This window comes from Pezoporus flaviventris, unplaced genomic scaffold, assembly GCF_033815535.1.
Source record: "Pezoporus flaviventris isolate CSIRO_AGI_PZ_B2104156 unplaced genomic scaffold, CSIRO_AGI_Pfla_v1 ptg000016l, whole genome shotgun sequence".
Taxonomy (NCBI): domain Eukaryota; kingdom Metazoa; phylum Chordata; class Aves; order Psittaciformes; family Psittacidae; genus Pezoporus; species Pezoporus flaviventris.
In genome coordinates this window covers 11,731,386-11,759,187 of record NW_026892564.1, presented here as the reverse complement: position 1 = coordinate 11,759,187, position 27,802 = coordinate 11,731,386, and the positions used below count along the sequence as shown (strand labels likewise).

General features: G+C 39.5%; 1 protein-coding gene and 1 long non-coding RNA gene across 4 annotated transcripts in view; one reads left to right on the top strand and one right to left on the bottom strand.

Moving 5' to 3' along the window:
* Positions 1-233: 233 nt before the first annotated feature.
* On the bottom strand, positions 234-17,260 carry LOC133269986 (uncharacterized). 2 transcript variants are annotated; one of them, XR_009743633.1, is made up of 3 exons: positions 17,030-17,260; positions 8,049-8,181; positions 234-471 (listed from the first exon to the last, which is right to left on the bottom strand). It is a non-coding gene; the product is annotated as an uncharacterized LOC133269986 (long non-coding RNA). The 2 variants fall into 2 exon arrangements; XR_009743634.1 differs by lacking the exon at positions 234-471 and adding an exon at positions 7,729-7,936.
* Positions 17,261-17,668: 408 nt separating this feature from the next.
* LGR5 (leucine rich repeat containing G protein-coupled receptor 5) overlaps positions 17,669-27,802 on the top strand; it is an 89,949-nt gene continuing 79,815 nt past the window's right edge. For both annotated transcript variants that reach the window (XM_061454793.1, XM_061454792.1), the window contains exon 1: positions 17,669-18,145. In XM_061454793.1, the coding sequence (XP_061310777.1) occupies positions 17,934-18,145 (212 nt within the window). In that variant the 5' untranslated portion in view covers positions 17,669-17,933. The remainder of the gene's footprint in view (positions 18,146-27,802) is intronic.

Sequence of the window (27,802 nt, the reverse complement as noted above, 5' to 3'; positions counted from 1 at the left end):
CAGAAATGGGTCTGTTCCCATTGACTTCAGAGAAAATGGGTCATCGGAATGCACGATGATGGCTCCAGGAAAACAAAAATAGAAGGACCTTGCATTTCTGGTTTGGTATTTTATTTTTTTCACAGCCAATTAATAGCTAAAGTGCATAAAGGAAAAATGTGCATATTCAGATGGAACACATTTTCATCTGGCTTTTATATTTTCTAAATTAATTCCCTTGAACATGAAGTATATAATTGAAACAGAAATTATATATTCATTGCTCATAAAAATCTATCATGCGCAAGATGCTGAATGTTGAACTGCTTAGAGAAGTTTACTCCTGCATTTTTCACAAGAAGCTACATCATGGGAACTGATGAATCTTTTCTGGAATCAGGGACATTTGCCTCCATTCCCGAATGCAGAAGAATGGAAATATGGTATTCTATCATTTTGCTACACTTGGTCCAGGTCCATTCAATTTTTTTCCTGTTTTGGAAACATACAGACATGGAAACCAATGTCTGCCTGGCCCAGCAGGAGATAGTAAAATACTTCACAAACACCAGATGGGATTTTAACAATGTTTGTAAAATATAAAATGCTCGAAGCACTCTCTGCAAACCTAAAACTGAACATGCTTCATCTCATTATAAGCCTTTTTTTTTCACCTAGTGAATTCCTTTACATTCTCTGTTAGAAGACTGACACTAACAGAACTCTGATGTCTAAAAGGAAACCCAAAAATCAACCTCTTTGGAAACTAATATTGATACATATGATAAAATACTTGTGTGATGTCACCAGTATAAAACCTATGTAATCATTACAATGTGACTGCATGGTGTTAATGCTGGGGAAAAAAAAAAAAAAAGATTTTTTTTCTTCATTCTTTCTGTTAAATAACTAAGGCACTTGTGTTTTTTAAGATATTGTACTATGTTTATGTTTCTAACCATCAGATAATACTCTAAATGTGAAAAAGCAGACTGCCTATCCATCATCACATCAAAAGAAATAATAATGAGTCCTTACTCCTCCAGGATTCAGAACGTTGTTGAATGGAAAATTTTAAGATATCTCCTTTTGCCATGATACAAAATGATTTAAACTGCAACTGTCGGGGTGGGGGTGAGCCAGCCGCATTGAATTTCTTATAAAAAGGGAAGGATTTCAAAAGTACTGAGAAGAGTTACTTAGACAATTTTCTGACTAATTTTCTGTTTGGTCAGTTTTCCTTTCAAAGCTTTACTCTCAAAATATAAGGCAGTAATAGCCCAAATAATACACCTTAAAAATTGAATTATATATTTAGAAACAATCAAAAAGAACAATACATGTCAAAGCAATACTTAAGTTCATAACCATTCTCAAATTTCAACATATTGCCCTGACAAGGGACAGACAGAATCATCAAAATCTTAAGTCTCCCAGGAAGGAAAACCATTTTAAACTGTATGAAACAATGAAGTTAATTTACAATCAATACAACATAATTCTCTAGAAGGAAACCTTGTCTATATACAACCAGCCTACCTGTTCTCTTAAATCCAAACAGTATTTGAATTAACTGAATATTTTAAAGGATAAAGGACAGAAGTATTCTTATTGCCCTTACTAAACATTTCTGCTTTTAAGACACCTGCACTTTCCCAAACAAAGGAAATACAACTCTCATATAATTTGATAATTTTCTGCCTCCATCAGAGAAAGCAGTTATTCTAAGGCTGTATCTGTAGCTAGGTGATAGGCATAGGTATATGCTTTTGTGATCCAGAAGCCCTGGTCTCCCTGACTTGGTAAGTTGCAAAGTCAAACTTTACAGTTTCCTTCTGACAGCAGTCTTTTGCATTCCCAGAAGCACAGTGATCTGGGGAAATGACAGTCAGTGATTCAGGACTCCTGGAGGTTCTACTTCTCTCTTCCTGACAGAATACTGTGATGTGAATGGGACAGTAGCACTGGTATTGCTCTAGAAGTCAGGGCTTGGCTGCTGAGTGCAAATACAAGGCTGGCTCTGGATGGGAGAGGCATTCCAAATTCCTGCAGCCCAGCAGCAGAACCCACGTAGGAGAAGAGGACTTTCTTACTCACCCTGAGGGCACTTCTGCACAGGCCTGAGGCAAGGTCAAAGGCACTCAGGGTCACACTGAAGGCATTTTAGGCAACACCAGATGCAGGCAATGGTAGTAAATAGCTTTTTTGGCTGCTTCTTCAGGAATTAGGTACCTCATTTCAATGCAATTTCAGCAATCTTCAGCTTAGTGAGCTAAGTAGTGGTAATGAAAAATAGCTTAGTTGAGAAAGATTTAATTCCAGAAATGCCTATTGCCATCTGAAGTGCAGCAGTCTAGATATTTTTGCATCAGGTTTACCAGATTCTCTCAGTTGCAACTTATATTTACCATTTAATTTTAAAGAGGTGTCAAAGGAATTGTGGCATCTTAGAATATGCCCCTTTTAGTTGTGACTCTTGGATGACTTCATGCACAAAAGTGCAGGGTGTCGATTGAAATAAAGCCACAAATGAGTTATGCATGGTCATCTTTAAATCAGAAGAGTATTAAGTGCCTTCAAGTATCCTTATCCCTCCACATTGTAGACCAGATTTTCATAAGGTGAAGCCTGACAGCCATGTATTTTATGACTTTTTCACCAGCAAGTGCCGTAATTGCACCCTCAAACACAGCTTTTTTTCAGACAGGTATTTGGGTGATTGAGGGACCAGTGAGATCTTAGTCAAGTCACTGTGAACCTTTCCACCAATTTCAGTGGGATACATGTTAACATCAGAATCATATTTTTAAGAAATGAAAGATTTCTGTAGATAGTTGCATAAAACAAGCAGCAAAAGGATGGAGTCAGATATGTCACGACCTCTGGCTTGCTCTATGAAAATCCCACACTGATGGTCATCCAAGAAAGAACAATTACAGGAGAGCCAGTGCTGGTATAATCTTTTTGCAAAGTTGCTTGTTCTATTAATTTAGTAGCAGATATTACTATAGCTCCTGGAATGCTATGAATTATTAATCGATGGGATTTATTCTCTTCTCCTGTGGTGTATTATTGCACTTCCTGAGGGTCTCATGTGAAGTGCAGTTTGTGCTTTTTGGTTAAATATTTCTGAAATGGTAACACAGTCAGGATTAAGAAAAGCCAAAATAAATTCTACTTATGAAAATTTTATTTTGGTTAAGTAATGTATATGCATTGCCTACACATTTGGCTGCATCCATTTACAGACTAAATCTGCCTTCATGGAAATTTACGCGCAGAAACAAGGGACAAACTTTAAAAGCTGGAATGCTTCAATACAGATCTTTTTACAAGGGTTCCATAATTTGAGTTACTCAGTTTCACATGTGGCACCCCCTTGAAAACTACAGCAGTCGTGGGTCACAGAAGAATTGGGTCCTATGGATTCTGTAGTGAGAAAGATATAAACAGTCAGTGTCCTGAGCAAATGCGCAGAATAAAACCTATCTTACTATGCAGTTATGTTTTAAAATATGCCTTTGTAAAACTGTGGTCTTTCAGCATTTTTATTTCCCTGTGACCTCATAGATGTTGTATTAGTTTTATTCCATTTATAAATTAAAATATGCTTGTGCTTCCTTTTGCAAATGTCAGCCCTCCAAACTAGGCCTGAAATGTAAAAGTCAAAATAGGTTTTCTCAAGTTCCTACTCACCGGCATCACCAGTAAAAAACGGTCTGCAGCCTGAGCTCCATTAGAAATATTATTGTGCAAGACTGACAACAAATCTCATTAAATATGTTGGCTCTCTAGCAAGAGAAAAGCAGATAAAACATATTGGCAAGAGCTATGCCAGCTTTGGAAGAGCTGTAAGCACCATGTGCTCCAGCTCCTGCCTGCCTGCTGCTCACACATAAAGGACAGACCACAGGCTGCTTACTAAGGCCTGCCTGCTTGCGCACCACTTTGTATTTGGGCCTGCACTGGGTTCCTTTCTTGCTTTTATGCTTCAGGGTTCCTAACCCTGTGCCTGAGCACCTTCATGAGCCTTAAAGGAGTCCATAACTATAGACCATGAGCCTAGTGGCCTGCTGGATTACGTGAGAACTGTCATCTAGAGAAGACACCCATCCCTAGAGTCAGCACCGTAAGCTGGCAAAGCTCAGCACACAGTAGAAGCAAACAATAGGAGAAAAAATATATCATTTTTAGTGGGCACCTTTAATTCTTTCACAGTAATTGTCCTCAGAGCTGCCTGCAAGGTGAGGAGTAGGCTCTGAATTTCAGTGGGAAATGGGAAGCTGTATGTGCATTTGCCTCCTTTGAAAATGGCTATCTGTATGTTAGTTCTGATGCGGCAAGGAAAGAATAATTAAAAAAAAAAAGAAAAGTGAGATTGAGATAATTTTCTTTTTTCCAATTTCTTTTTGGACATAGAACAAAACTGCCAATTATTTGTGCTAGTGCATGTATGTGACCAGATGCTGCTTCTCAAGTAACACATCCTACCCAAGCTCCACATTAAGGCTCCATCCATGTTTAGTGCCTTCAGCTGCATTAGGTTCTCATTCCTGTCTTCCCTTTCTCGTCCAAGGGAGAGTATATTAGGCTGAATGAGTTCTGAATTATACTGCTTTTAATGGGCCTAAATGCTAACTGCCCTTTCTGCGTTTCAAAATTTACATCTGGAAACAATAATAAGGCCACTTTAAGTATATGCTTATAAGTAACTTTATCCATGCTACTTGAAACTTAGAGAACATTTTCTTTGCATTTCTATTTAAATAATTTGACGAAAAGAGCTCTCAGACGCTGGCTGATCTCCTTATCTTGGCTAAAGGGTGCAGTGCACCCTTTCAACCTCCAAATGTGATCTTTCTGTCTCTTCTGGAAAAAAAATGTTTCCCTTTGAAGTTACTGAGGCAAGCCAGTGGTGTCGGCTCACCCGGCTGCTTGCATAAAGCCTATTATTCATAAATTGGAATACCTACTTGATGACTGTAAAGGCACAAGCTACAGGCTGGAATTCAGTACATTTCAGCAAACATTCTCCCATGTTATTATTACAGCAAACATAACGTGCAGAACAAATTATTTTAAAAGAATGTATGCTTGTAAAGCAGATACACCTAATATAAAATGAAGTTAGGAAAAAATAGATTTCATAAAATATACACTGTATTTTAATGAACAGTGCGTGCTTCCCCCAGGATTTATTAGGCAACATATGGAAGACTTTTCCTCTTGCATTTTGTGATAGGATCAAATAAGCTAAAAGATAGAACTGAGAGTAGGGTAATCATACTCATATTTTTACATCAATTCTTGAAAATCCAAGCATTCATATCAACAGCATAATCTGTTCTCTAGTACACCGAAAATGTGCTATAAAATAAAAAGCCAAATAAATCTAATTGCCCTTTTTTTTGGTTTCAGAAAGCAATTTCTTTCAAGCAATGGCTTTGAATTTTCAAGTGCATCTGTGCTGTGCAGTACTATTTAATGCAGCCCCTTGGCTATTCACACAACCTTAGCTAACCCAGCATTGTATTGTCCTGACAGATGTATCTACTGTCTCAAAGCCAGATCAGGTATATCAGTATAGATATACAGAGGCACATAAACACCCCTGTTCTGTGTCATGGTATAGCCATTTTGAGACAAAATTCCCGCTTACTTAAATTAAAAGTAGCAAAACAGTGTATGAACTGAAAGATTTGCCCCTATAGCTATAGAGTTAAGATAACTGTGGAAGGGAATGAGTACAGGAACTTACATTTGGCTCAAAGTGAGCTGACCTCTGCACTGCTCACAACTACATCTGAGCTCAATTAATAATGTTTTGGGGTTTTTTTGTGGCATTAAAAAACAAGTCTTGAAACCTCACCCCTCAAATCCCAATAACGTCTGTCATGTCTCAAAGCCAAGTATAAGGGAAAGGGAAGTTCCTAATGTGAGGATGCTTCCAAAGCAGGCTTTTTACTCCATTCATTTGCTTGCATAGAGTTTAAAGCGGTAAATTGCGTTCACCAACAGTGCCTCGGTGGGTTGAATGCAAGTGAATTGTGCACAGCTATCTAATAAATGCTATTTATATGGGGCTTTTCTAAAGTTACCACATAAAAGCAGTGCCTTCTAAAAATCTATATATGTACCATACAAAATATAACTGTATCTGCATTCTGTTGTCTTGGCAATGTCTGGGTGACAGCTGAAGCTGCAGATGGTTCACAAACCTGAAGGAATATTGTCCTTTCTCTGGGTACTACTATCATGCCCATTTAAGTATCAAAAGGATAAAAAAGTTACAGATAATATATAATAACTAAAATTATTTTAAGTAAATATACATCATGCTGCAAAGCAAATCTAAGAACTATTGTGGCAAGTATTACAACAGCATCTGGAAAGAATGGCACTATTATCTACATACCTTCCTTCACTCTTCTAGAAGACAGGCACAGTCAGGAGCACATGCATTACTGCGCTCCTGATGCCATACTGGCATTAACCCCTTGGAATACTTAGTAGGTTCAGCTTTTTCAGCAAGTATCACTGAACAAAACAACCTGTAAAACATACACCAACTTCAAAGACAGTTTTGCCCATGACATTTTCAATGCCTGTTTCTCCGGGTAAAATAGAGGCACAACTTGTAAAAAGAATCACATGAGGCTTCTCCAGGTTATTTCTGTAGCTTCTGATTATGATTTTTTCTATTTCCTTAAAACTGCCTAGTAAATCAAGGGTATTGTGACCTGGGAGTACTAATTTGGGATACACTGTCCTCACCAGGACTATCATCAGAGATGAAACTACCAGGATGTTTTTTAACCTTCCTCCTCATATCTACTTACACTGTAGCTGAGTTCATCACTGCTAACGTGTGACTGATTTGGTCACCCTGTTTCTTAAAAATATCAGACTGTTCCTTCAGAATTGTCTTTTGTATATGGGGAAAAAGCCCATCTTAAAATAGGTTTCATAATAATTCTGGTATAATGCTTGTAGAGGCAGTTTTCCTGAAGATTAGTAGAAAAAAACATAGTCTTTTTTTTTGACAGTTACCCTTAACTGAAATCACAACACAGGCCCAAACAAACCTTACATCTGGCATGTTCATGGCAGGATGATGGGAATCTGTTGTGGCAAGTTGAACTCACCATTTTTTCACATAGAATTCAGACTCATCAGATAAAAAAAAAAACCCTCCATATCCATCCGTGGCCTAGAAAACTGAGAAAATCACACTGGGTACTGGAGTGAGGGAAGGGAAGGAAAGGAAGTATTCACAAAGGCTAAGTTTAGCCTTCAAAGACCAAACTTGCTACGCTGCTTTCATTGTTGATAGAAGGAAATAAGGTATACTGGGGGAAAAAAATCAAGAATACTTAGATTATGGCTTCTACTCTGAACCAGCTTCTAAAAAAGCCTCTCTCTTCTAAATATTGTATTCCCCTTTTTCTTCTGGCACTGTAAGCTTCTCTTTCATCTAATCTGTGTACTACTATTCAGTACTTTGGGGAAGGATGGATAGTCACATTCATCCATTCTCTCCCCCATGCAGTGAAAGGTTGTGCCAAACAGCTCTGGGGTAAACGTCGATCACAACCAAGACAGGGTGTTAAAAGCATTCCCTTACTTTCATACAGCCCTTCCCTCATGGCACAGGCATGTCACAGACTATCACTTGAGCCCTCAGTCTGAGAGATGGTGTCCAGGATTCCTCTTGAAATGAGCTGTATGTGGTTTTCCACAGCTTTTTTTAATAGCTATTGGTTGGCACAGGGGACATGCAGTCATTTTCTTTAATGCTGAGGAGCTCCCTAATCTGCAGCCTAGTATTCTGCACCTGTATTACACCTCTCCTCTTGAAAAGGCCTGCTGGCATACAAAGGGTGACAGTGTAGAAAATGGATCCAGGCTCCTCTCTATACCGATAGAATGTCACTTTCTACCTTGGAATATAAAAGGCCTGTCAAAATGACCAAGGGATTAAAGGCTATATTATACAAAATCTTTTTCACAAGTTTAAACTTTCACATTTAGGACAGAAACACAGAACAATGTATGATGGGAGGACTTACTGAGGTTATCAGGTACAAGCTTCAGTTCAAGGACCAACTTCAGGTCAGGTTGCTCAAGGCCTAATCCAGTTGAGATATGAAAAAAAAAAATCAAAGCACCTTGCAAAAATCATGCCCTGGAGTCTGGGGGCAGCTGGAAAGAATGAGAAATGAAATATTGGTTCTCTGTTGAGTTTTACACAGAAGCTAGGATTGGGTAGATTGCACCCCTACTTCCCTATTCCCCAGCTCTTTTAGTACTTGAAATCACAAAAAGTAAAAAATTGTTTCTGTCCACTATATTCTTTCCTGGTTTATCCGATGCTGTTTCACTATAAAACTATTATTTCAGGGCATCTGTTCATTTCAAATGCAAGTTTTACATTGCCGTTGTATTTTAAGGGCTAGATTAAATCTAGTTTAATATCCACCTGGCTTTTTTTTTCTTCTTTTTTTTTTTTTTTTTTTTTTGTGTTAAAAGTGTAATCGTTTAAAATAAGCTACAACTCGCGTCTTCCCGAATCCATCGGGAGGAGCGGAGTCTTGGAGGAGGGACCGGAGCAACGTCAGCAGCCAGCAGAGGGCGCCCACGCTTTTAGCTTCGTCTCGTCCCACAGAAACCGGTGCGCAGTGCTTCAAGGCAACATCAGGAGCGGAGCTACAGCGCAGGTAAAGGCAAGAGGGTTTAACAGATGGTAGCCAAGCTGGTTTTAGTCCAAGCAGAAGTACATATATCTTGGGTGTGAGCGCTTTTGGGTGTGAGGCTTTCGGCAAAACAAAAAAATAAAACCCACACCTTCCAGTAGTAAGCAGTAAAAAAATTATTTGTTGTGAATACACAATTGCATGGGAATCCATTCAACTTCTGTACAGATCAACTTGTAGATACAGAAGGAATCTTTTAATTAACCCTTGGCCTCATATGCCTTTTTTTTTTTCTGTCGCTACTTTTCCAAAAGTCAGAATAATGTCTTGATCTACTGCTTCATTTTCTTCAGTTCAACCATGGCTTTAGACTCCAGCCTTGCAAAAAAAAAAGTACATGCCCTTACTTTGTCCACATGAAAAGTCCTAAAGAAACTGTGCAATGTACAAGAAAGACATATATACCTGTGACTTTTCCAAAAAGTAGTGTGTCCTTTTAATGTCTTACTGAAATCTAATTGTGTTGTTTGGGTTTTATTTCAAGTAGCTCTGTTACATCTCATGTTAATTACTCTTTGTGTAAAAGCATTAATAAAAGGTACCATATTTTTCATGTGTTATGGGTCTGTTTTCACAGAAATTTCTCTGAACAGTGGCAATTCAGCTGAGCACAATTCTAAACTTGTTAGATTTTACTCTGGCAAGGTAGTGAGATAGAAATTCTCTGCTGTGAGGGTGGTGAGACATTGGCACAGGTTGCCCAGAGAAGCTGTGGCTGCCCCATCCGTGGTAGTGTTCAAGGCCAAGCTGGACGGGGCTTTGAGCAACCTGGTCTGGCAGAAAGTATCCCTGCTCATGGCAGGGGAGTTGGAATTGGATGATCTTTAAGGTCCCTTCCAACCCAACCCATTCTATTATTCTATGAAATAGGAAGAATAGCCCTGCATGCTAAATGCACTGAAACTATCACAAAAGCCTCTATTATTCAGACAGACCACATTAAATAATAAGCTGTATTTAAGAAATATCTATATACTTGATGTTACGTTTTCTTTGTATCTATCAACCCACAGTAATAATAAGAGATTAGTCCCACAAGACTTAGTCTCACCAGACTACTCCAAAGTTCTACACCTCAAAATAATGTAATGATAAAAATTACATTAATGTTGAATTTAATGCTCTCAGATACGCATTCTCAAGAAATATCAAATGAGTTCTTACTGCATGGAAAAAGGTTGGTTTAAAAAACGCAGTGGGAAAAACTTTGCTGTTGTACTGCTGAACAACTGTAAAACCAGAGAAAATCCTAAGTATTAAAACTCCAGTGTAAAACATATAAGAAAAAATCTTTGATCACCACAGTAAATCTGAATTTAGGATTTCAAAATAGCTTATTTAGTCTAACTTTTCAAACTGTTTTAAAGTTTTTCTCAATTTGTAATTAAGTTGTGTGAAGTTAGGACAGCAAAAAACTACTAGTCTCAAAATTAGTAGTTACATTTTGAAAATGTAAATAAATAGAAATACTGCATTCTAAAGGCTCCTGGGGACAAACAAGCTTAATAAAGAGTATCTGATTTGACTCAAATTCACCTGTGAATATGCTTCTGCCCTAAAAAAGTTGAATACAATGACAATGTATACACATATACGTATACATGTCAATTTAGTGTACAACACTGACACTATGGAAGGGGCAGATTTTTTTTTCTGTTGCATATGGCTCAAGCTGCAAGGAGGGGATTGAAGGATTGAAGTCTGAAGCAAAGTAAGAGGACAACTGAATTCTGCATGGCCACCCACGAGCAACACAGCATCCCTTGTGAAGTTGTCTTCTCTCCCAAATAATTTCAATTGTATTATGTTTCCATGTTCAAAGAAAGATTGCCTAAAATCATCAGCAAACAGACCTGACACTTGTGACTTCTTCCCATAATAACATTTTCTAAAATTCTGCATAATTATTATTATTCTTAATATTAAGTGCATTAAGTATGTAATTGTTCTACAGATGAAAATGTCTTCCCTGAAAAGGAAAACCTATAATGGAAATTAAAGTGAAAAAATACAAAGATTGCTTTTGACTTGGTGCTTTTGAAATCCATTCCAAGTGGTCAAACTTAAAAGTAATTATTTTTCAATACAATACAATGATTTCTCCTTTTGTCATTTTCTTTTTCTTTGTATATTTTAAATTCCATTTGTTTTTACCATAGTTCACAGAAATGTTTCAGAGACAAATTAACCTTGAACAAATGCTGCTTTCTATACCGCTGCTGCTTCTGACAGATTCCAACTGGCATTAAACCAAAATTATTAGTACTGATTTACATTCAAACTTCTGTTTCACCTTCCTCAAGGGCTCATATATTGAGCCAAATGCGGACCAAAAAATGTATGCAAAGAGAATATACTAAATCTGGGCTTTTCATATTAGTCCTTGTTTGCCAAAGTTTCCTCTTTCCTGCATATAACATCTCAGGGCTCTGCTCTACTATAGCAGCATCCCTAACCACAATCAATGCAAGGATACTTTTGCATAACAACCTCGATTTAACTGTTCACAAATGCATAAAATAATTAATACAGATGCTTTGAACTACCTTCTGGAGGAGAATCTATCACTCTTAATCAGCTTGGAGATTAAGTTTGGGTGGTACAAACACTCTCTCCTCATCTCCTACTGTCTTCAGTAATTACTAAAGAAAAGTAGCCAAATCCTTAGAGGCCTGAGTTATTAACAGAAATACTGGCTGTATAATCCTGTGGTCCAGGATTATAAACTGGGAGCAGTATTTGTAGAAGAAAGGGCACAGAAACTTCAGAGTTGTGTATTTCAACTGGCTGAGTTCACTAGAGGTATCAAGAGTTCTTACCTCTTTCTCTTGTAAGTTTTTTTGTGGGCCACCTTCCCTCCTCTTATCTGTGAAGACCTCCCTGTCATTCCCCTGCTCTAAACCTCCTGTTAGTCCCAAGTGTCCCCATTCTCTTTTTTCCAAATACAAGGGCTCTTTCAAATCATCCTCTCTCATCTTTCTATAAACATCTGTGCTGCAATCATTCTTCCTCCCTTTGCTCCCCTGTCTAAAGCTCCTCCTATGTTCAACTCCTTGGCAGCTGTAGGCAACCACAAAACATCCCACTTCTTCTTCTTGCTGGTTGCTCTGTCCAAATTCTTGATCTGTTCCCTTCCTCCACCTATAGCAGAGACCCTGCATAATTGCTACCCATGCAGAAAAAACAGCATTTCTTGTACATCTGTGACACAGGGGTCCTAGGGGTCCTGTGTCACTGGCAGGCTCTGGTGGAGACTTTGTGCATGTATTGAAGGTTGCAGACCTGTATTTTGCTTCTTCCCTCCTTTATGACATTTTACATTACTGCAGATGGGACTGCATCAGCTTAAAAGAGTCAGAAGAGGTGGGTAATGTATCCTGCCAGTTTATCGCTGTTGTACAAAGTGAGGATGAAGCACGTAAGCCACAGAAACACAGACACTTCTCTAGTTAAGTATGTACTGAAAGGCTTTGTTGATTAATATTGCACTGGGAAATATGCAAACAGTTTTCAAAAACTTCTTGAAAAATTAAGTCTTATAAGGCATTACCTGTTTGTTTTTCCTAAATCAAGAATAGTAAAAGCACTGATGTTAGGATTATAGACATGTTTGAAATCTTTTGGTCTTGCTAATGAAAATTAACTTCCCTCCTCTCTGCAATCTGTGTTTACACCTCAGAAGACAAGCACACAGAGACAGAAATCAAAATACAGACCTCCCCCACTTCTGGAGGGAGGAATTTGCAGGAAAACAAGGTATTACACCACATCTAAAGCCTTCTGACAATTTGTCACAATTACATACATCTTTCTTAGATACATTTCTTCCTTTTGCATGGCAGCTGATCCAAAAATAACTAAAACTATTACCACCACCACAAAAAAGAGAAAGAAGGAAAAAAAACCCATTATTGTGACCTCCTTCAAACAACTAAAACCAATGTAATCTCTCATTATAAAGTATCATGCAAATACACTTCAAAAACCACAGGAACCCCAGGGTGTTTGCCACACAGACACAGTGAGAAGAGGAAGGATGAAAGAACTGGACAGAATTTCTATATGAGCTGCTAAATTAAGAAATGACTCCACGCATGCACATGGTATGTATCAACTCTTGTCTTTTACCCAGAGAAGAATGCAGATCACCACAGCACGCAGAGGACCCAGAAATACATCATGCATCTCCACATGCATATTCACGTTTTGCAAGTGTTAAGGTAAAAAAAAAACAAACTGCAGCCCTCTATGAACTAGAGTTAACTTCCTCACTTTTGTGCAGTGAGAAAGTAGAGTCCCAAGACTATGCAATTCAGAAATGGTCAAAGGGATTCATTCATCACAACATAGCCTCCCAGAAGTCACATCCTTCTTTCATCCTCTTTTCTGAGAGACATTTGAGCCCACTTGCCATTTGGGTTCAAACCTACTACGTGTTTTTCTGTTGTGTGTAAAACCAGGACATATCAGTTTAGAGACCTGTTGCAACGGTTTACCGACTCTCAAAAGGCACAGTTAAGACCACAGGAAGTCTACAGTCAACCTGACCTGCCTTGCTGCCACAATCCCACCTGGCATAGTTCTTAAGAAATTGTCACAGCTCATGATATGATTCTTGAGACAAGCTTTGAATGGGCAGTTAGATATAGCTTGAGAAGAAAAGAAGAAAAAAAAAAGACAGATGAGCCAAAAAGAGAGCTCTTGTCTGTTTTCAAGTATTAGTTGTCTTGATAAAAGCTATTACTCCTCATCCTTCATGTACTGTTAGACATAGCTTACATGTCCTCTTTCTTCTCTTGGCTTTCCATGAGATATACAAGGATAAGATAACACATCACTAAATTTTAAGAGTTAAAAAGCATCATTTAAAATATTGCTTAAATCACACAGTCCCTGTGTTGGTAAAATACCCACTTAATGTTTTGCAGCCTGGCTGTAATTCCCTGAATGATGTCACATCCACCTAAACACAAAATAATAGAAGGGTCTCTTCATGCAGCTTATTTCCACATCTTCACTCTAACACATGGATTTTATTTCCTAAACAGAGAATTACTGTAATGATCAACTTCCATTCCCTCCAAACAAACATTCAGTAAATCTGCATCCTATGTATTTACATTTTTTCCTGATTTCTTTTCCCAAATGCCTTACTATTACAATGTGCCTGAGTAATCCTGACTTTTCTACTGTTGTTGCAAGCTTTACAATCAGATATTTTCAGCCTGAAAATAATGTTCATGTCAGCATTTGATTCAAAATTATACAGATGAGTCAACTGTCACTGTATGCATTGTAACAGTAATAATAATACTATCTTTATGCTTTTTTCGTTCTTCCCATCAGCAGACTTCAAACTACTGGAGAGTGAACCCAAGTAAATCTTAAACATCAAATGTTTTATCTTGGTCCTACTACTGCACCAATTCCGGAACTGCTGAGGGAAGGGTGCAGGGAGGTGGCAGTGTGCCAAACAAAAGAATCTACATAAAAAGATGATTTTTTTAAGATGAATGACATTGCATGCCTTAAATAGCATGAAAACCTCAACAAAACCAAGTTGATGTCAGTGTTGTGACTGACAAGCTGTAGCTGTGTGGTAAATTAAGCCAGGGTAATTAAAACTCCTGTATTTGTGTCTGGTTCTAGGCATGACTCTGCCCTAACCGTCCTACATTTCAGGTACCAGCATTTACCACTACATAAAACTGAAATGGTGCTATCTGCCTTGGTTTGAAGAACACTGCGTGGCTTAACATGTGTTAGCTAAAGATTCTCAATAAAACATGACAGATACATTATGCAAATGAGTGTGAATCTATACTGGTAAATATGAAAACAAACAAACATAGTATATAAATAACCTTCTGTTTTATGTATAAAAGCCCTATAAAGATAAATCTTAAAAGACATAAACCGTTTTCCAGGACTAGCCAAAACAAAGGGACAAATCAGGTGTCCTTCAAAGAGGAAAGGATCCTTCTGCACAGGTCACTGGGCACTGGCAGTACTGCTCTACAGCAGCACAGCCTAAGGGCTAGTGGAGCTTAACACTTGCCTAATGAACCCTTTCAACATAATGACTTCAACACATCCAATGAAGAATTTTTTTCTCCCAATGGGAAGAAAAAGAAATCCCACCCTGCACGAGAGCCTTATTCTCCCCACAGCCGAACCGCATGGTTCTACAGCTTTCTAGGAATATGCTCTTCATTCATAGACAGCAAAGGGAAAAACAAGCTATATTCAACTGTGAACTACCTTGTCTTTTGTTGCTGTACTTTTTACTTTGGCACTGTATCGCACTTGCCTGAATATTTAAGTACTAGTTGCTACCTTTGGTAGTGCAGGACCTCTCCATATTTCTGCTTTAAACTCTATTTTGGCTGGGACAACCAATCGTTTCAGGATTAAACATAAGTTTCCATTGTTAAATGCTTTAGCCACTCTCTTTTTAAAATCAGTTCATCCAGTTTAAGCTTACAAAACAGAAATAAAGTACGTATTTTGGATATCAAATTTTCTTTTTACAGTCCTGTTATTTTAAAATCATATAAGGTCTAAAATCTGTCATGCTGTAAGTAACAATATAAAAGATGCATGTTAAATATATATCAGTGTATATATATTCCTGACACATGAATTGGTATGCTTTTTGTGTGCTAACAATATATAATACCACACATCATTTTGTTTATTCGTAGGTAACATTCCATAAAGATATCTTTAATACTGATAAATTGGAGGGTTGTCACATTATACATCAGATTCAGAAGACAGTTATTTTCACTTGAGTATCAGGAAGACAGGAAGATTTTCAAGAGAGCACTCTGCTGAGATCCTGAAAGGATTTGTTTACTACCTTGGTGAAAGCTAAAGATCGCTGGTGGCTGCACCATAGGTGTCGGTCCAAGTGATCAGGACATAATGCTGAGATGTCAGAACCTACAGGAAATTTTACCATCCCAGTGGCTTTTTGGAACAGTAACAGCACCTCCAAGAGACATTACCAAACTGACAGATGTTTTTCCTTTTCTCTTTATGGAGATCCAGAGACCTATGAGAAACATGAAAAGGAAATAACTGTATGGCCTAATTTAAATGTACAAAGGTAGGAATTATCCATATCCATTCCTACCAAATCCTTCTAATCTTCAAGCTACTATTCTTTCAAAAAATCTTTAGGTAAAACTAGAAAGAAGTACATTAAATATTTCAAAGAAAGTCCCCAGCTGAACAAATGTATTCGTGCAAAGTACGCAACATTCAAAGGAATATTTTTACAGCTAAAACCTCACTACTAATTAATCTATGTCTAACTTCAGATATCTTGTGCAAGCTGATAAATCTTCAATATAAAATGAACACACGGTATACACTTTCCTTCCTAGAACAAACAAAACATGCATGCAATAGACTCAGGTTATATAAATACAATTTTACTACAGTTATGAAAAATATTTACTTATTTGTTAACTACAGCTATTCTGATGTCTTTTGGCAGTACATGTTAAGGACTCTAACAACAAGCAGTACAAATGCCTAATAGAAACTATTTCACCCCAGAAGAAAGTAAAAGTACTTACAATTTATTGAACCATTAGTATGTATCTATTCAACACAGGCCAGAACTTCTTGAAACCCATGAAATTTAGTGATAAAAGTATTGCTACTTCACAGTGATGTAAGATGTGTAAGAAACAATCAAAAGGTTTTAGTGGAACAGGTCTCCTGGACAGACACCATGGTACATAAAAACTGCTTCCTGCATAATTTTTCTCCTTAGGCGTTTATTTTGGACACTCTATGCTTTCACCCACTGTTTTTATTATCTTAGGATAAGGTGATGCTTGGGGAAAAGCTTCCCAGAAGCCCCATAGGCCTAGATTTACAAAACATTCAGACAGCAGATTTCTTTATTATTTTAAATAAAGCACTTGAGCTCCTGTACAAGGTCCTTCTGCAGCTCAGATTGGATCAAATGATGGTCCAGGGGTGGGAACAGGGGCTATGAAGTGGGTGGAATATAAAAGCATGCATTCTGCTGGCCTTTTCATTAAGCTCTCTCTCATTGCAGGCTTAATTGTAGATTCAAAGATGGCGTAGAAGAAACCTTTAACTAACGCTCTCCAACGCACACTGCGTAGCCTGACCAACAATTCTGTCACCGGTCTAAACAAGAATTGGGCTGGGACTGGGTTATTAAACAGGCTCAAGTCTGGAGCTTGTGGTCAACTTTGTTTGCACTGAGAACTGATTTGGAGGGGAAAAAATGTTTGAAAAACTGCCACCCTCACCTTTCCCTCACCAATGGCTTTGGCATACTCGGTCACAGAAGAGCAGCATGAAGGCCACTTTACGCACACCCTGAGGAGTGGAAACCTCTGGCAAGACGCCGGGTGAGGGACAGATCAAGACCTCTCAAAGGCAGCCTCGCAGCAAAGTCAGTTTCCCTTGGCAGCAGGTCTCCTTTGGAAAACTGCAGCCTCTTGGCAAGCCTGCGAGGTAACCGAGCGGTGCGAGGGAAGCGAGTGATGAATCCCCATCTCCTCATAGAACCGTCGAGCTAGGACCGCTCACCAATGAACGGGTTTCCTGCCCTGGGTTAGACCTCCTTTCCAGCCCAGAGCAGCACCCGAGCCTTTGGGCTACCGCCTCAGAGACCGCTCGCTAACCCCACTGCCTCAGGCCCATTGTCGCTTTGATTTCAAATGCGATAGGGTGAGGGGGCACGCACTGCTCAACCGGCCGTCCCGCCGCGTTCCAGAAACGTCCACCGCGCTCACCCCTGCCCTGAGGGGCAATCCCCCTCCTGAGGCGAGTCCCGAGGCGCGGCGGCCGCGGGCCGGTGAGAGACAGCGAACGAGTGAGGGCGGGCTGAAGGCTCTCCCCCTCACACACACCCCCCTCCCGCCTCCCGCCCGCCGGGCCCGCGGCCGCCCCCACCCGCTAGCTCGTACGGCGGCGCGGGCAGGGCTCTCCGCTCTACGGCGGGCAAGGCTGGGGCGGCGTCAGCGGGCGCGCGGTGCCGGCTCGAGGGCTTTAAAGCAGCGTGTAAGCTGAGATGCTACTACAGACAGCGGCGCGGGAGCGGCCGCAGCAGCAGCTCCCCGAGCCTACGCGGCCGCCCGCGTTTCGCCCCCGCCACATCGCGGGGCATGAGAGCGACCGACCCGCAGCTCTAGGTACCCCCCGGGCCCCATGGCGACGTCCCGCGCTGCCCTCCTCCTCCTCCTGCTGCTCCTCTTCTGCCTGCCGGGGCTGCGGCGGGGAGCGCGGGGCAGCGGGCAGCGCCCGCGGGGCTGCCCGGCGCCGTGCCGCTGCGAGCAGGAGGGCATGCTCGTCCGCGCCGACTGCTCCGACCTGGGGCTCACGGCCGTGCCCGCCAACCTCAGCGTCTTCACCTCCTACCTGTAAGTGTGGGCAGCCAGCGCCGGCGGGCCGGGGAAGGGGCACCGGCAGCGGCGGGGCGACCCCGCGGGAGGGCCCGGACCGGTCCCCGGCGGTGACAGAAGGCGCGCGGGGTCGATGGACTGCCGAGCCGCTGCCCGAAAACACCCGACTTCAAATAAGTTTCAGTCGGTTTTTAATCAGCGGGCGGGTTTGTAGGTATCTCGCTATCTCGGTGCCGGGTCCGGTGCCTGGAGGATCGCTGTATGATATGCCGTTTGGAGGGTAATTAAAAGCGATTGCAACAGCAGAAACTCGATTCGATCTGCAGGGACGTTATCTTCACCTTTGCTTCCCGGGACAGGGCTTTGAACTGCGGTTGCTGCTGATTTAATCTTTAACAGATCTCCCCTCGGGTTGAGGAAAGGCAATAAATAAAGCGGGCTCCCGGGAGGCGGGCAGCGCTCGGAGGCCAGTGCGGGCAGGTGCCTGTGTCCGTAGCCGGGCCGCAGCCACCGACCTCGCCGGAGCTCTCCCTCAGTTTCCAATTACCCGCCGCACTGTGCGGGGGGGCATCCCCGCTGGTCCGGCTGCGGTGGTTGGGGAGAAACTCCTCTGCATCTCGGGCGTGCCGAATTATAGCATGTAGGGACAGGGACAGTGAGAATGGAGGAGCTTTGGATTAATAAAAACACTGCCCCACAGTCCGGGGAAACTTTTCGTTTGTTTTCTTCTTTTTGGCAGAAGGGTCCTCGTTTAGCCTCTCTTGGTTTTGTGTGTCAAAAGTGCTGGTGCGCTAAAAGTGTTACTCTGGTGCTCTCCTTACTAGTTTCATGCACTTCATTGTGGTTGCATGTCCTATAGCTTGTTGAGTTAATGCTAATCCTCTGTGCCCAGCACACACGTCTGTTTCTGAATGTGTTTGTCCACCCGTGTATTTTGACGTGCTGTTGCCATGCTTGCTACTATGGTTACTGTAAAGATGCTTTCACAGTACTGTGTGTCAGGCGTACTAAACTGGTAATTCTGAACTCACTTCTCTGTTAATGCCATACTCCAAAGGACCTAAAACATATGCTGCATCTGAGAAAGTAGATGAAACTAAACTAGAAACACCCCTTCTAAGACAAGTACAAACATGACAAGAAGGTAGAAATTAAGTGCAACCAAAAAAAATATGGGTTAGAAAGCTTAGTTTAGTGAAAATAGCACTGGTTTAGAAAGAGGATGTGCAGCTAAAATACTTTTCTAAATATTATGCATGTAAATACTCTCCTGAAATTTACCTAGGTAGAACAGTTTTGGCTTATTTAACTATAAACATTTCAAAATCAAAACTATTAGTAATGTTAAAAGGCAGGAGTCGGCATTACTGAATGACTAGTTACAGTAGATCAAAATGTAGTGAAGATAAAATTTCTAAGACACATATGAAGTCCGCCAGAGGTTTCGAAAGCAGCAGGTCAGGATTTGGGGTATACACAAGACACAATGTGTTCTGGTGCTTTAGAAAGTCATATGCAGAAAGATAATGAAGGTATAAAGGCGCACTTAAGTTGTACATATCCTGTGTCAAGAATTAGATGCCCTAAATTCTTGGTTGCTTAGAAAAATGCTAAAACTCGAAAGAAAAACATTAGAGAACCCACTGTTTGACTGTTTTATGAAGAAAAAGAGAACATAAATATGCACGATAATGTCAAAATACGACTGCTGTGGTCTTCTGCTGTTGAAAAGATACATACCTCCAGGAAGCTACTTCTCAGTAGGATTGTGATCTGGTCCTCACTTTTGTTTTTTACATCCTCTTGTCCTTCAGGAGAGGGATGTCTTTCTGTTGTCAAGAATTCATGCTGTTCAGTAGCATATGCCCAGAAGTAAAAAAACACCACTGGGACAGGCAGACTTTTAAATGACCAAAGCTGCATACAGGCAGTATTAACAGCATAAATGACTAGTTCATACACATAGGCAGTTACACTTACCCTTTCCCAGATTTACTAGGCTGTTATCCTTGGATTGATTAGTTATTGAGTAATTATGCAAAATTCTAGCTCCTGCCTGCCTTCCTAAAGAACTGTCAAGTTTCATTATCTGTAGATGGCCAAGCAATGGCAAATCTTAAAACATGCCTGCTTTTTATAGAGATGTTTGCCTCCCTGAGACTGGTAGTGGCCCACCAGAAACTCCTTGGTTTTGTTTTTTTTTCTTTTGGTTTTTTTTTTTCTTTTTGGTTGATTTTGCGTTTGGGTTGGTTTTGTTTTGTTGTTTGTTTGTTTGTTTGTTTGTTTTTCCAGAAAAACAGAAATATCTTTTTGCACTAGGACAGTTTTTACTTCAGATCAAAGGAGGAGATTAAAATTGTGTACTCACATTAACTCTCTTTCTAGTGAAAAACCCTATCTTCTTTAGTTGATTCCACTCTTACACAGTAGATATATGTGCAAAAGTGGTCTGTAGTATTACCTTGTGTTACATTTGGGCATTTAAAGATTTTTATTCTAAATTTCTGCCATTTTTATCTAATCTGGGTACTCACATAGAAAAAAAAAGTAAATGTTTTCTTGGCGTGCAGCAGAGATTGTGTGAAAAATTGAAATGCTGAGGCCATCAAGGTTTATGTTTGGACAAATGTGTGCAGAGCATGATATATTATGGTGACTGAATTTTGTATGGTTTTTACGATGGTGCTCTTGCAACAGAGCTAAATGTAGTCTACAGATGGACCTGATACACATTTCTCCATTCTCATTTATATTCCCAGGGAGCAAGTCATGCCTCTCATCAAAAATCTTTTAATTTATGATTGTATGTCTGCTGCCATGAACTGTTAGACTTTTTAAGAGCAGACAAGGAGAATCCAGGAGTTTCTTTCAATTCCTTTTTTTTTTCTTTATTTTTAGGCTAAATAATGTACTCAATGTATTTAATGCAATTCATGTTGACATAAATGAGAATTCCATGTGCTGATGAAGGGCAGCACTGAGTCTCTGTTTCAGATTAAGAACATGTCACTTTCCTATCAGTGCACAGTGAGAAGAAGAAGTCAAGATCTACAGGTCTTTTGCACATGGGACCCTCATTAATTCTCGGAGCAAGCCTGTGAGTGACTGAAATACTGTTACCATTTACTGTGATGTGGAAAACTGAGGCAGAAGGGCTTGCTCAGAGTTAGAGGTAAAGTTTATGACAAAGCCAGTAATTAAAGACAGAATGCCTTATCCAAACACCATTCTTTAACCACAGGCTCACCCTACTTCTCCTAAATAATTACTCATTAAAGAACAGTGTAAAATCTGGCAGCTCCTGCTCAAGAATATCTAGTATGATGAGTACAAAAATAATCTGGTTTTGTATCTCATGTGATGGCACTATATAAGGTAGCTCTTAAAGATTCTGAGATGTTATGTGCCTGGATAGCACAGAAAAGTGAATTTATTATAAATTGCAGGAAAGATGCTCTATTCTTTGTGTTCAGAAACTCTCAGTAATAAACTCAGTGGAGTATTTTAAGGGGAATATTAAGCAGAATGTTTTCACAGTGTTACCATCTTAGATTGACATAGGCATGTATAAATATCGCAGCATATGGTATGTTGTTTTTTACATTATAGTTTACTTAATGAGTTATTTTGGGATATGTGCTATTTGCATTTTGAAAGTTTAATTTTGAGTACAATGTAAATATGGATGAAACATTTAGGGAAAATCTGATTCATATAATTTTAATTAGTATTAGAAATAATTCGTTAAGAAAAATTGTATTTCAGAATTATGATAGTATTACAGCAAAACCTATGAAGAAGAAATCAGTGCATATTATCATGTTCCTAGCATATTAGTCTTCAAATAAATTTTGGCCTTATGCTTCCTTTGTTGCCACAATATTGTGTCTGATGATAAATATTCCTGTATAGCACAGTCAAAGCTCTATTGGGTGTCTGAAAGTGTTTAAGACTACTAAACAGAAAAAGCAATATACAATTTGGAAGAAAAAAATTATTTACTTTTTGGTGGTGAAGAAGTACATTCCCAGAAATAAACAACACTTCTGAAATAAGATAGTTGTTTCTATGTTAGGAATACCCAAAAAGCATTAGGACCAATGCTTTGGGGTAAATTTGCAGTATTTTAGTCATTCTGATCTTGTTGCAAATGCAAATCTTGTCTGAATCTTCATCTAAGATACTTTGGGAATGACTGTAGTTTTTCAGTGGGATCAAGCAGCAAGGTGACTTCCTACAGAGAAGTAAGCTTTATAAAGTCTTACAACTTCCATATCCCTTGACAAGATTTAGGTGTTTGGTAATTAGTAAAATGTCTGCCTTTCTTAGAAAGTACTTCTTTACATAGCTATAAACTTTATAAACCATTTTTGTGCCTTTCTGGGTGAAGTAAATAATAATTGCCATGTGGTTTCAGTTAAAATCTGAGTCTTGTCCCAGTTGAGGATGAAGGTGAATCCAGGTTCTGGATTTAGAATTCAGTGTTAAATATCCCGTTTGAAAATAAAACAGAGCATTCCCTCTCTACTCATGGCAATAGTGGGTATATGAAGGTAAAATCTACGCACAGATAAATTAGAGGTACCTAAAAACTGAAGAAATAACAAGCTACGTAAAGTTCATGTTTGCCAGTTTTCAAGGGATTTGCTTTAAATTTCGAAACATGACTTGTCAATTAAGAGTGACTTTGTGAAAAATTTGGATTTAAAAAGTAGTTAAGAGAGAATATCACTCTTCCCACTTGAGAATACAGTGCTAAAAATAACTCTTTACACTGCTTCCTAAAGAGCCTTGTGCTGCTCAGAATGGGGGAAAAACGGCACTCGCACACTAGGTCTTTCCGTTATAGCATTTGCTCTGTAGAAATGCAACATAAATTGACAGGGAGAATTGGGAAGCTGGTAGAGTATAAGGAAGCTGGCAGCGTGAAGGCACCTTCAATTTGGTTTGGTATCCTAAGTGCATAGGACAATTGGCTGGGCAGAGGGAGCCTGACTCCAGCTGAGAACGCGTGCACTGGGCTGACCTCCCCATCAGCATGCCAGCAGAGATTAGACTTTCCCCAAGTGCTCCCTTGTTAACCCGGTCTTTTCTCCAATGTCATTTGTCTTTCAAATGCTTAAAATTGCTACCAGTTCTGCAGCAGCCCAGATTGCTTTCTTTTATTCTATTTGTTGGCCAAAGTAATATTTCATCTGCATGCATTGCTTTCTTAATTCTCTGTTGGTTATTTAAATGGTCTCAATTAATACAGTTTATGGCATTTTGTCTGACGTCCTTGAACTGTCCAGCAGATCTGATTCTTTTCCCAGTAAAAATCATGGTAAATAAGGTGTGGCTCCTTTGGCTCCAAGTAAACTGACTAAGGGCAGAACATGATGTGGTGTTTTCAACATACCAAACCTGCGTCAGACTTCAGTTAGAAGAAAATACCCTTTAAAAAGAATGAGATGTGATCAAAGCATGCTTACTCCTCAGAGATTTAGCGAGTCATGTGGCAAATCCTTATGCTACATGCTCTGTACTGTTTACTGAGAAGACCTGGGAAACTTCTGTACAGTTTTACTGTTCAGATGTGAGAAATTTAATGCCTGGAGAATTATAAAAGAAATAAATGTTGTTGGGGAGATGTAGGGCCTGAAACAATGTTGTTGTTACTTGTCTCTTGGAATCAAGGTTTAAATAAAAAATGCATAAAGCTAAGACAGTGAAAAGCTTCAACTATACATGACAGTAACTCGAGGTACCCCTGATTTTAGTCCCAAGAAGCATGTTTTTTTTTCTAAAAACCTATAGACAACACCATGGAATTTTTCAATTGGAGGCCTTGGAATGAATATTAAAGCAGCAGCACCCAAATAGAAAGACTGTCCTGAAATGTCTTTGCCATTTAGATGAAAAAGACCCCGTAAGCTACTGCTTGGAGAGATGCGATCACTCAAGCTGAGAGAGCACAAGTCACTTAGTATTATGTTAGGCACCAGCAATACCTGGAACTCCAAGTGGAAATGAAATGGAATAGCAGCGGAGATCCCCAGGAATTGATAGAGTGTGTCCCCAGCTTAATAAGGCCTTTGCTTAGACACAGTCTGAGTACAGATACATTCTGTATCACCTTACAGTTTTCATATTTTGCTTTTAGCTATGAGCTTTGGGCTTTTGGTGTGGTGGACATAGCACTTAGCTCCGTCTGAGAAAGGACAAGCTATATTTTCATGGCTAGACACTGCTGCAAGAAATAACTATTCTGAAGTGCAACATTATCCAACAGTGACAATTACAGTAATCAACCACTCCAAAATAAGATTTTATTGGTAACAAATGGGCTCTTAGTTTGGGCCCAATTGTATGATTTGGCTCCAGACCTGCAAATACTTATCCAGATACTTAACTTTAGTGTCAGGAATGGTTCCACTGTAATCACATGCACAAATGTTTGTTGGATCAAAGCCTTGAACAGCTCTAAAACGATTACCCCCTTCCGCAAATATCAACTCATTGTGTGGAATAGTTCCACTAAGATGCTCTGCTGCACTGTCTAATTACGCAGCCTAAAGCATTATGCATATCAAATTGCTTAAAAGCCGTTCTTTCAAAATTGTCCAAAATCGTACATAAAATGAATATTTACTTTAATCAGGAGCGTGCTGTTGTTCAACAGTGTTATGTAATTGCAATGAAGTGATTTTAAGGACATGTTTTTGATAAAAAATTGCAACAACTTTTTGCATTACAGCATAGAAGTATTGTCTTTTTGTAGAGGGGATACAGTATTTTGTGTGTGATATGTGTGTTTGTAGAGTTTGAGCAAATGAAAAACAAGCATCAGGCTAATGCAGTACGAACAAGTACAGCTCCCACCACAAAAAAATCTGTCCATCCTTTTACAGACATTTGAATAAATGCTTGCTTTCTTACTGAAAGTACCCATGCTTATTGATGTTACCCAACTTAAGCATTAAGTGCCTAAGTAATGCTGAAGTATTTGCTGGGTTGTGACTTAATTTGTATAATGATTGTGTCTAAACTTAACCTTCTAAGTGTTATGATTTTTTTTTTTTGTGCTTGTTTCATGCAACTTTTCCCATGAAAAGTGTACAATAATTTGATGCTGTATTTATGAAGGGGGTTAGGAGGTAGAAAAGTAAAGCTGGGGTTCAGGACTACTACTTCTTCCTTTTTTTCTTTTTTTTTTTTTCCCCCCCCCGTTAGTTCCTCTTAGTTAGTTAGTTAGTCTTCTCTGTTTGAGGGTGGAATAGTTACAGTTCTAGTATTACACAGAAACAAAACTCCCAGTTTCTGCAGCGGTAGGCAGCTTACAATGCCAGTTATACCATGTCTTCTGGATCCTGTGATAATATAAATGCTAATCTAAGTGAATGAGAGAACAGATGTGAGATGATGTCAGCATTAAGAGAAGTGTAACTGCACTGATTTGGCATTCAGTGAGTTTTGTAAATGAGTCTCTGTGTACCCTTAGGGGAGAAATAGGTCATAGCTGGCAACGGAAGCAAGTAAGACAAGGCAAAACTCTTTCTCACCCATCACTGAAAGTTACCTGTTCTGAACCACCTTGATGAGTAACTTGCCTTTGGGCTCGATCCTTGATCAGTTTGGCATGGAGGCTGCCTCAGAAATTAAATCTTTCTCCTGTGGTCTTGCAAATGATGAGGTTGCAGTATGTTTGTGTTGGGGCCAGATCAAATTGTCCAGTGTCCAGAAATGAGATTCATCCTTTTGAAGGCATAGAAACCAAAGTTTCTTAAACACCCTGGTTCACAGAAATTGCTATTTTGGAAGCATGAGGAAAGGGCAGGAACTGCTTCTGGGAGCAGGAAGTATGATCAGATAGCTATAGCTGGCATTCAGGTATTGAGTTCTGCTCCTGGATAGTAATGAAGTAGTTTACAAATTAAAGCAAATCATGCAACATTTTTGTAGTCTTACTCTATATATGTGATGGCTGGAGCAACTACCTACATCTGAGTTTGACTAATTTGGTAGTGGCTGATAAATGAAGAAGATCTGTAGATTAAAAACACTTAATGAGGTTCTAATTATGATTATGGCATGGTAAAATAAGGTGAAATCCTGGAGGATTTTCTCTCTTCATAATGCTGTATATCTGTCTTTCAGTTTTGCTCATGGCTGTCTATGCGGCTGTGATACGTAAGATTCTTACAGGAAGAAGTGAAGTCTATGCAGACATCTGAAAGCAATATTTGACCTACTGACAAGGAAATAGAGGATCCATATGCTTCATGCAGTATGGAAGTATTGTCTGCTATCATGCTGAAGTTGTGTAAAGACAAGGATTTGGAAGAGGGCTGAAAGAAGTGCAGGTTCAACCTTGTGACCTGACAAGGGTCTCAGGGAGTAAATTCCAGTCCTGCTGTCCTTGCATAAAGCCTCACTATACTGACTCTAACCTGCAGCAGGCACATACAATTACAGGAGGATTAACAAAGGAGCAAAAAATGCATTGTGACAAGAGATGGCAGGTAGCTTGGGAATCCATATGAATCAGTGCTATAGAGTAGTGAAATGGGGCTCTCATCAGGCAGCTCAAGCAATTGTAAACCCTCTGGAGAAGTGGCAGGAATGCAAATTGCAGTTTACGTTTGTGCCATGTGTCTGCAATGAGCCTTTGTAGGGTACAGTTACCATGGCATAGTTATTACCAGAAACATTTGTGACTAACTGGCTCTAGCAGAGATAACACCTCAGTATACGGCTGTGGTGGGGTGAAGAGTAAGGGTTTGCAGTACTGCTGTTGGGTGATCTTAAAAATTGAGTGTGGTGCACTGTGGAAGAGTAATTGGTAGCAGAATAAAGGGCTCATGTGGTGTTATTTAGGCCTAGCACTGAAAAGGGACAATGTGAAAGCTCATGGTCTGAAAATAGCATCTGGGAAGGCTAAAAATTCCTCAGCATATGGAGGCTTCACGTTGCCTCTTACCTGTTGCCTGTACATATGTAGAGTAGTGTGAAGTCCTGAGTGCCAGAACTTTACTTCTTTCTGGCCAAGACAGAAGATGTGAAAAGAAAGGGCAGGACGAGCATCTTGGAACACCCTATCTGCCCAAAGGCCAGAGACAGTACAGAACATAGTTGAACACATTCTTGAAATCTAGAAATACATGTTTTTAGAATAAAACAAATGCTTACTGAATACTGATGAGACAAAAGTCTTTCATCTGAAATAAAAAAAAAAAAAAAATGTGTAGAAACAGATATATGTGGAAGACTATTGTAGCACAAGTATTTCAAGGATTATTTGGATGGAATATTTAAAATTAATCATTATAGGGAATGGAGAAAAAAAAAGACCCAGTGACAGATTCATCTCTGCCTGCCATTACGTGTGTTTCATTCTAATTAATAGACTTATGCCAAGAAAGAGTTCAGGTAGTTTTTGCTCTGGGTATGCTAATGCAGCTAACTTAATTGTATAGAATTGGTGCTGCTAAAATAAATTCAGTTAGAAAAATTTGAAGCTTTTGGAAAAGCATTAATTGATATAATTAAAATGAAGCATTCACTTCAGTTTTCATGTGCCAGTTCTTGACAGAAAAGTTTCTGTTACTTCTGCGTATTGTGTCTGCCTTTCTGAAATAAATAGAAGTCAAATTATTTTTTATAGGCATACAGCCAAGTGATCATTATTGTCTTGAG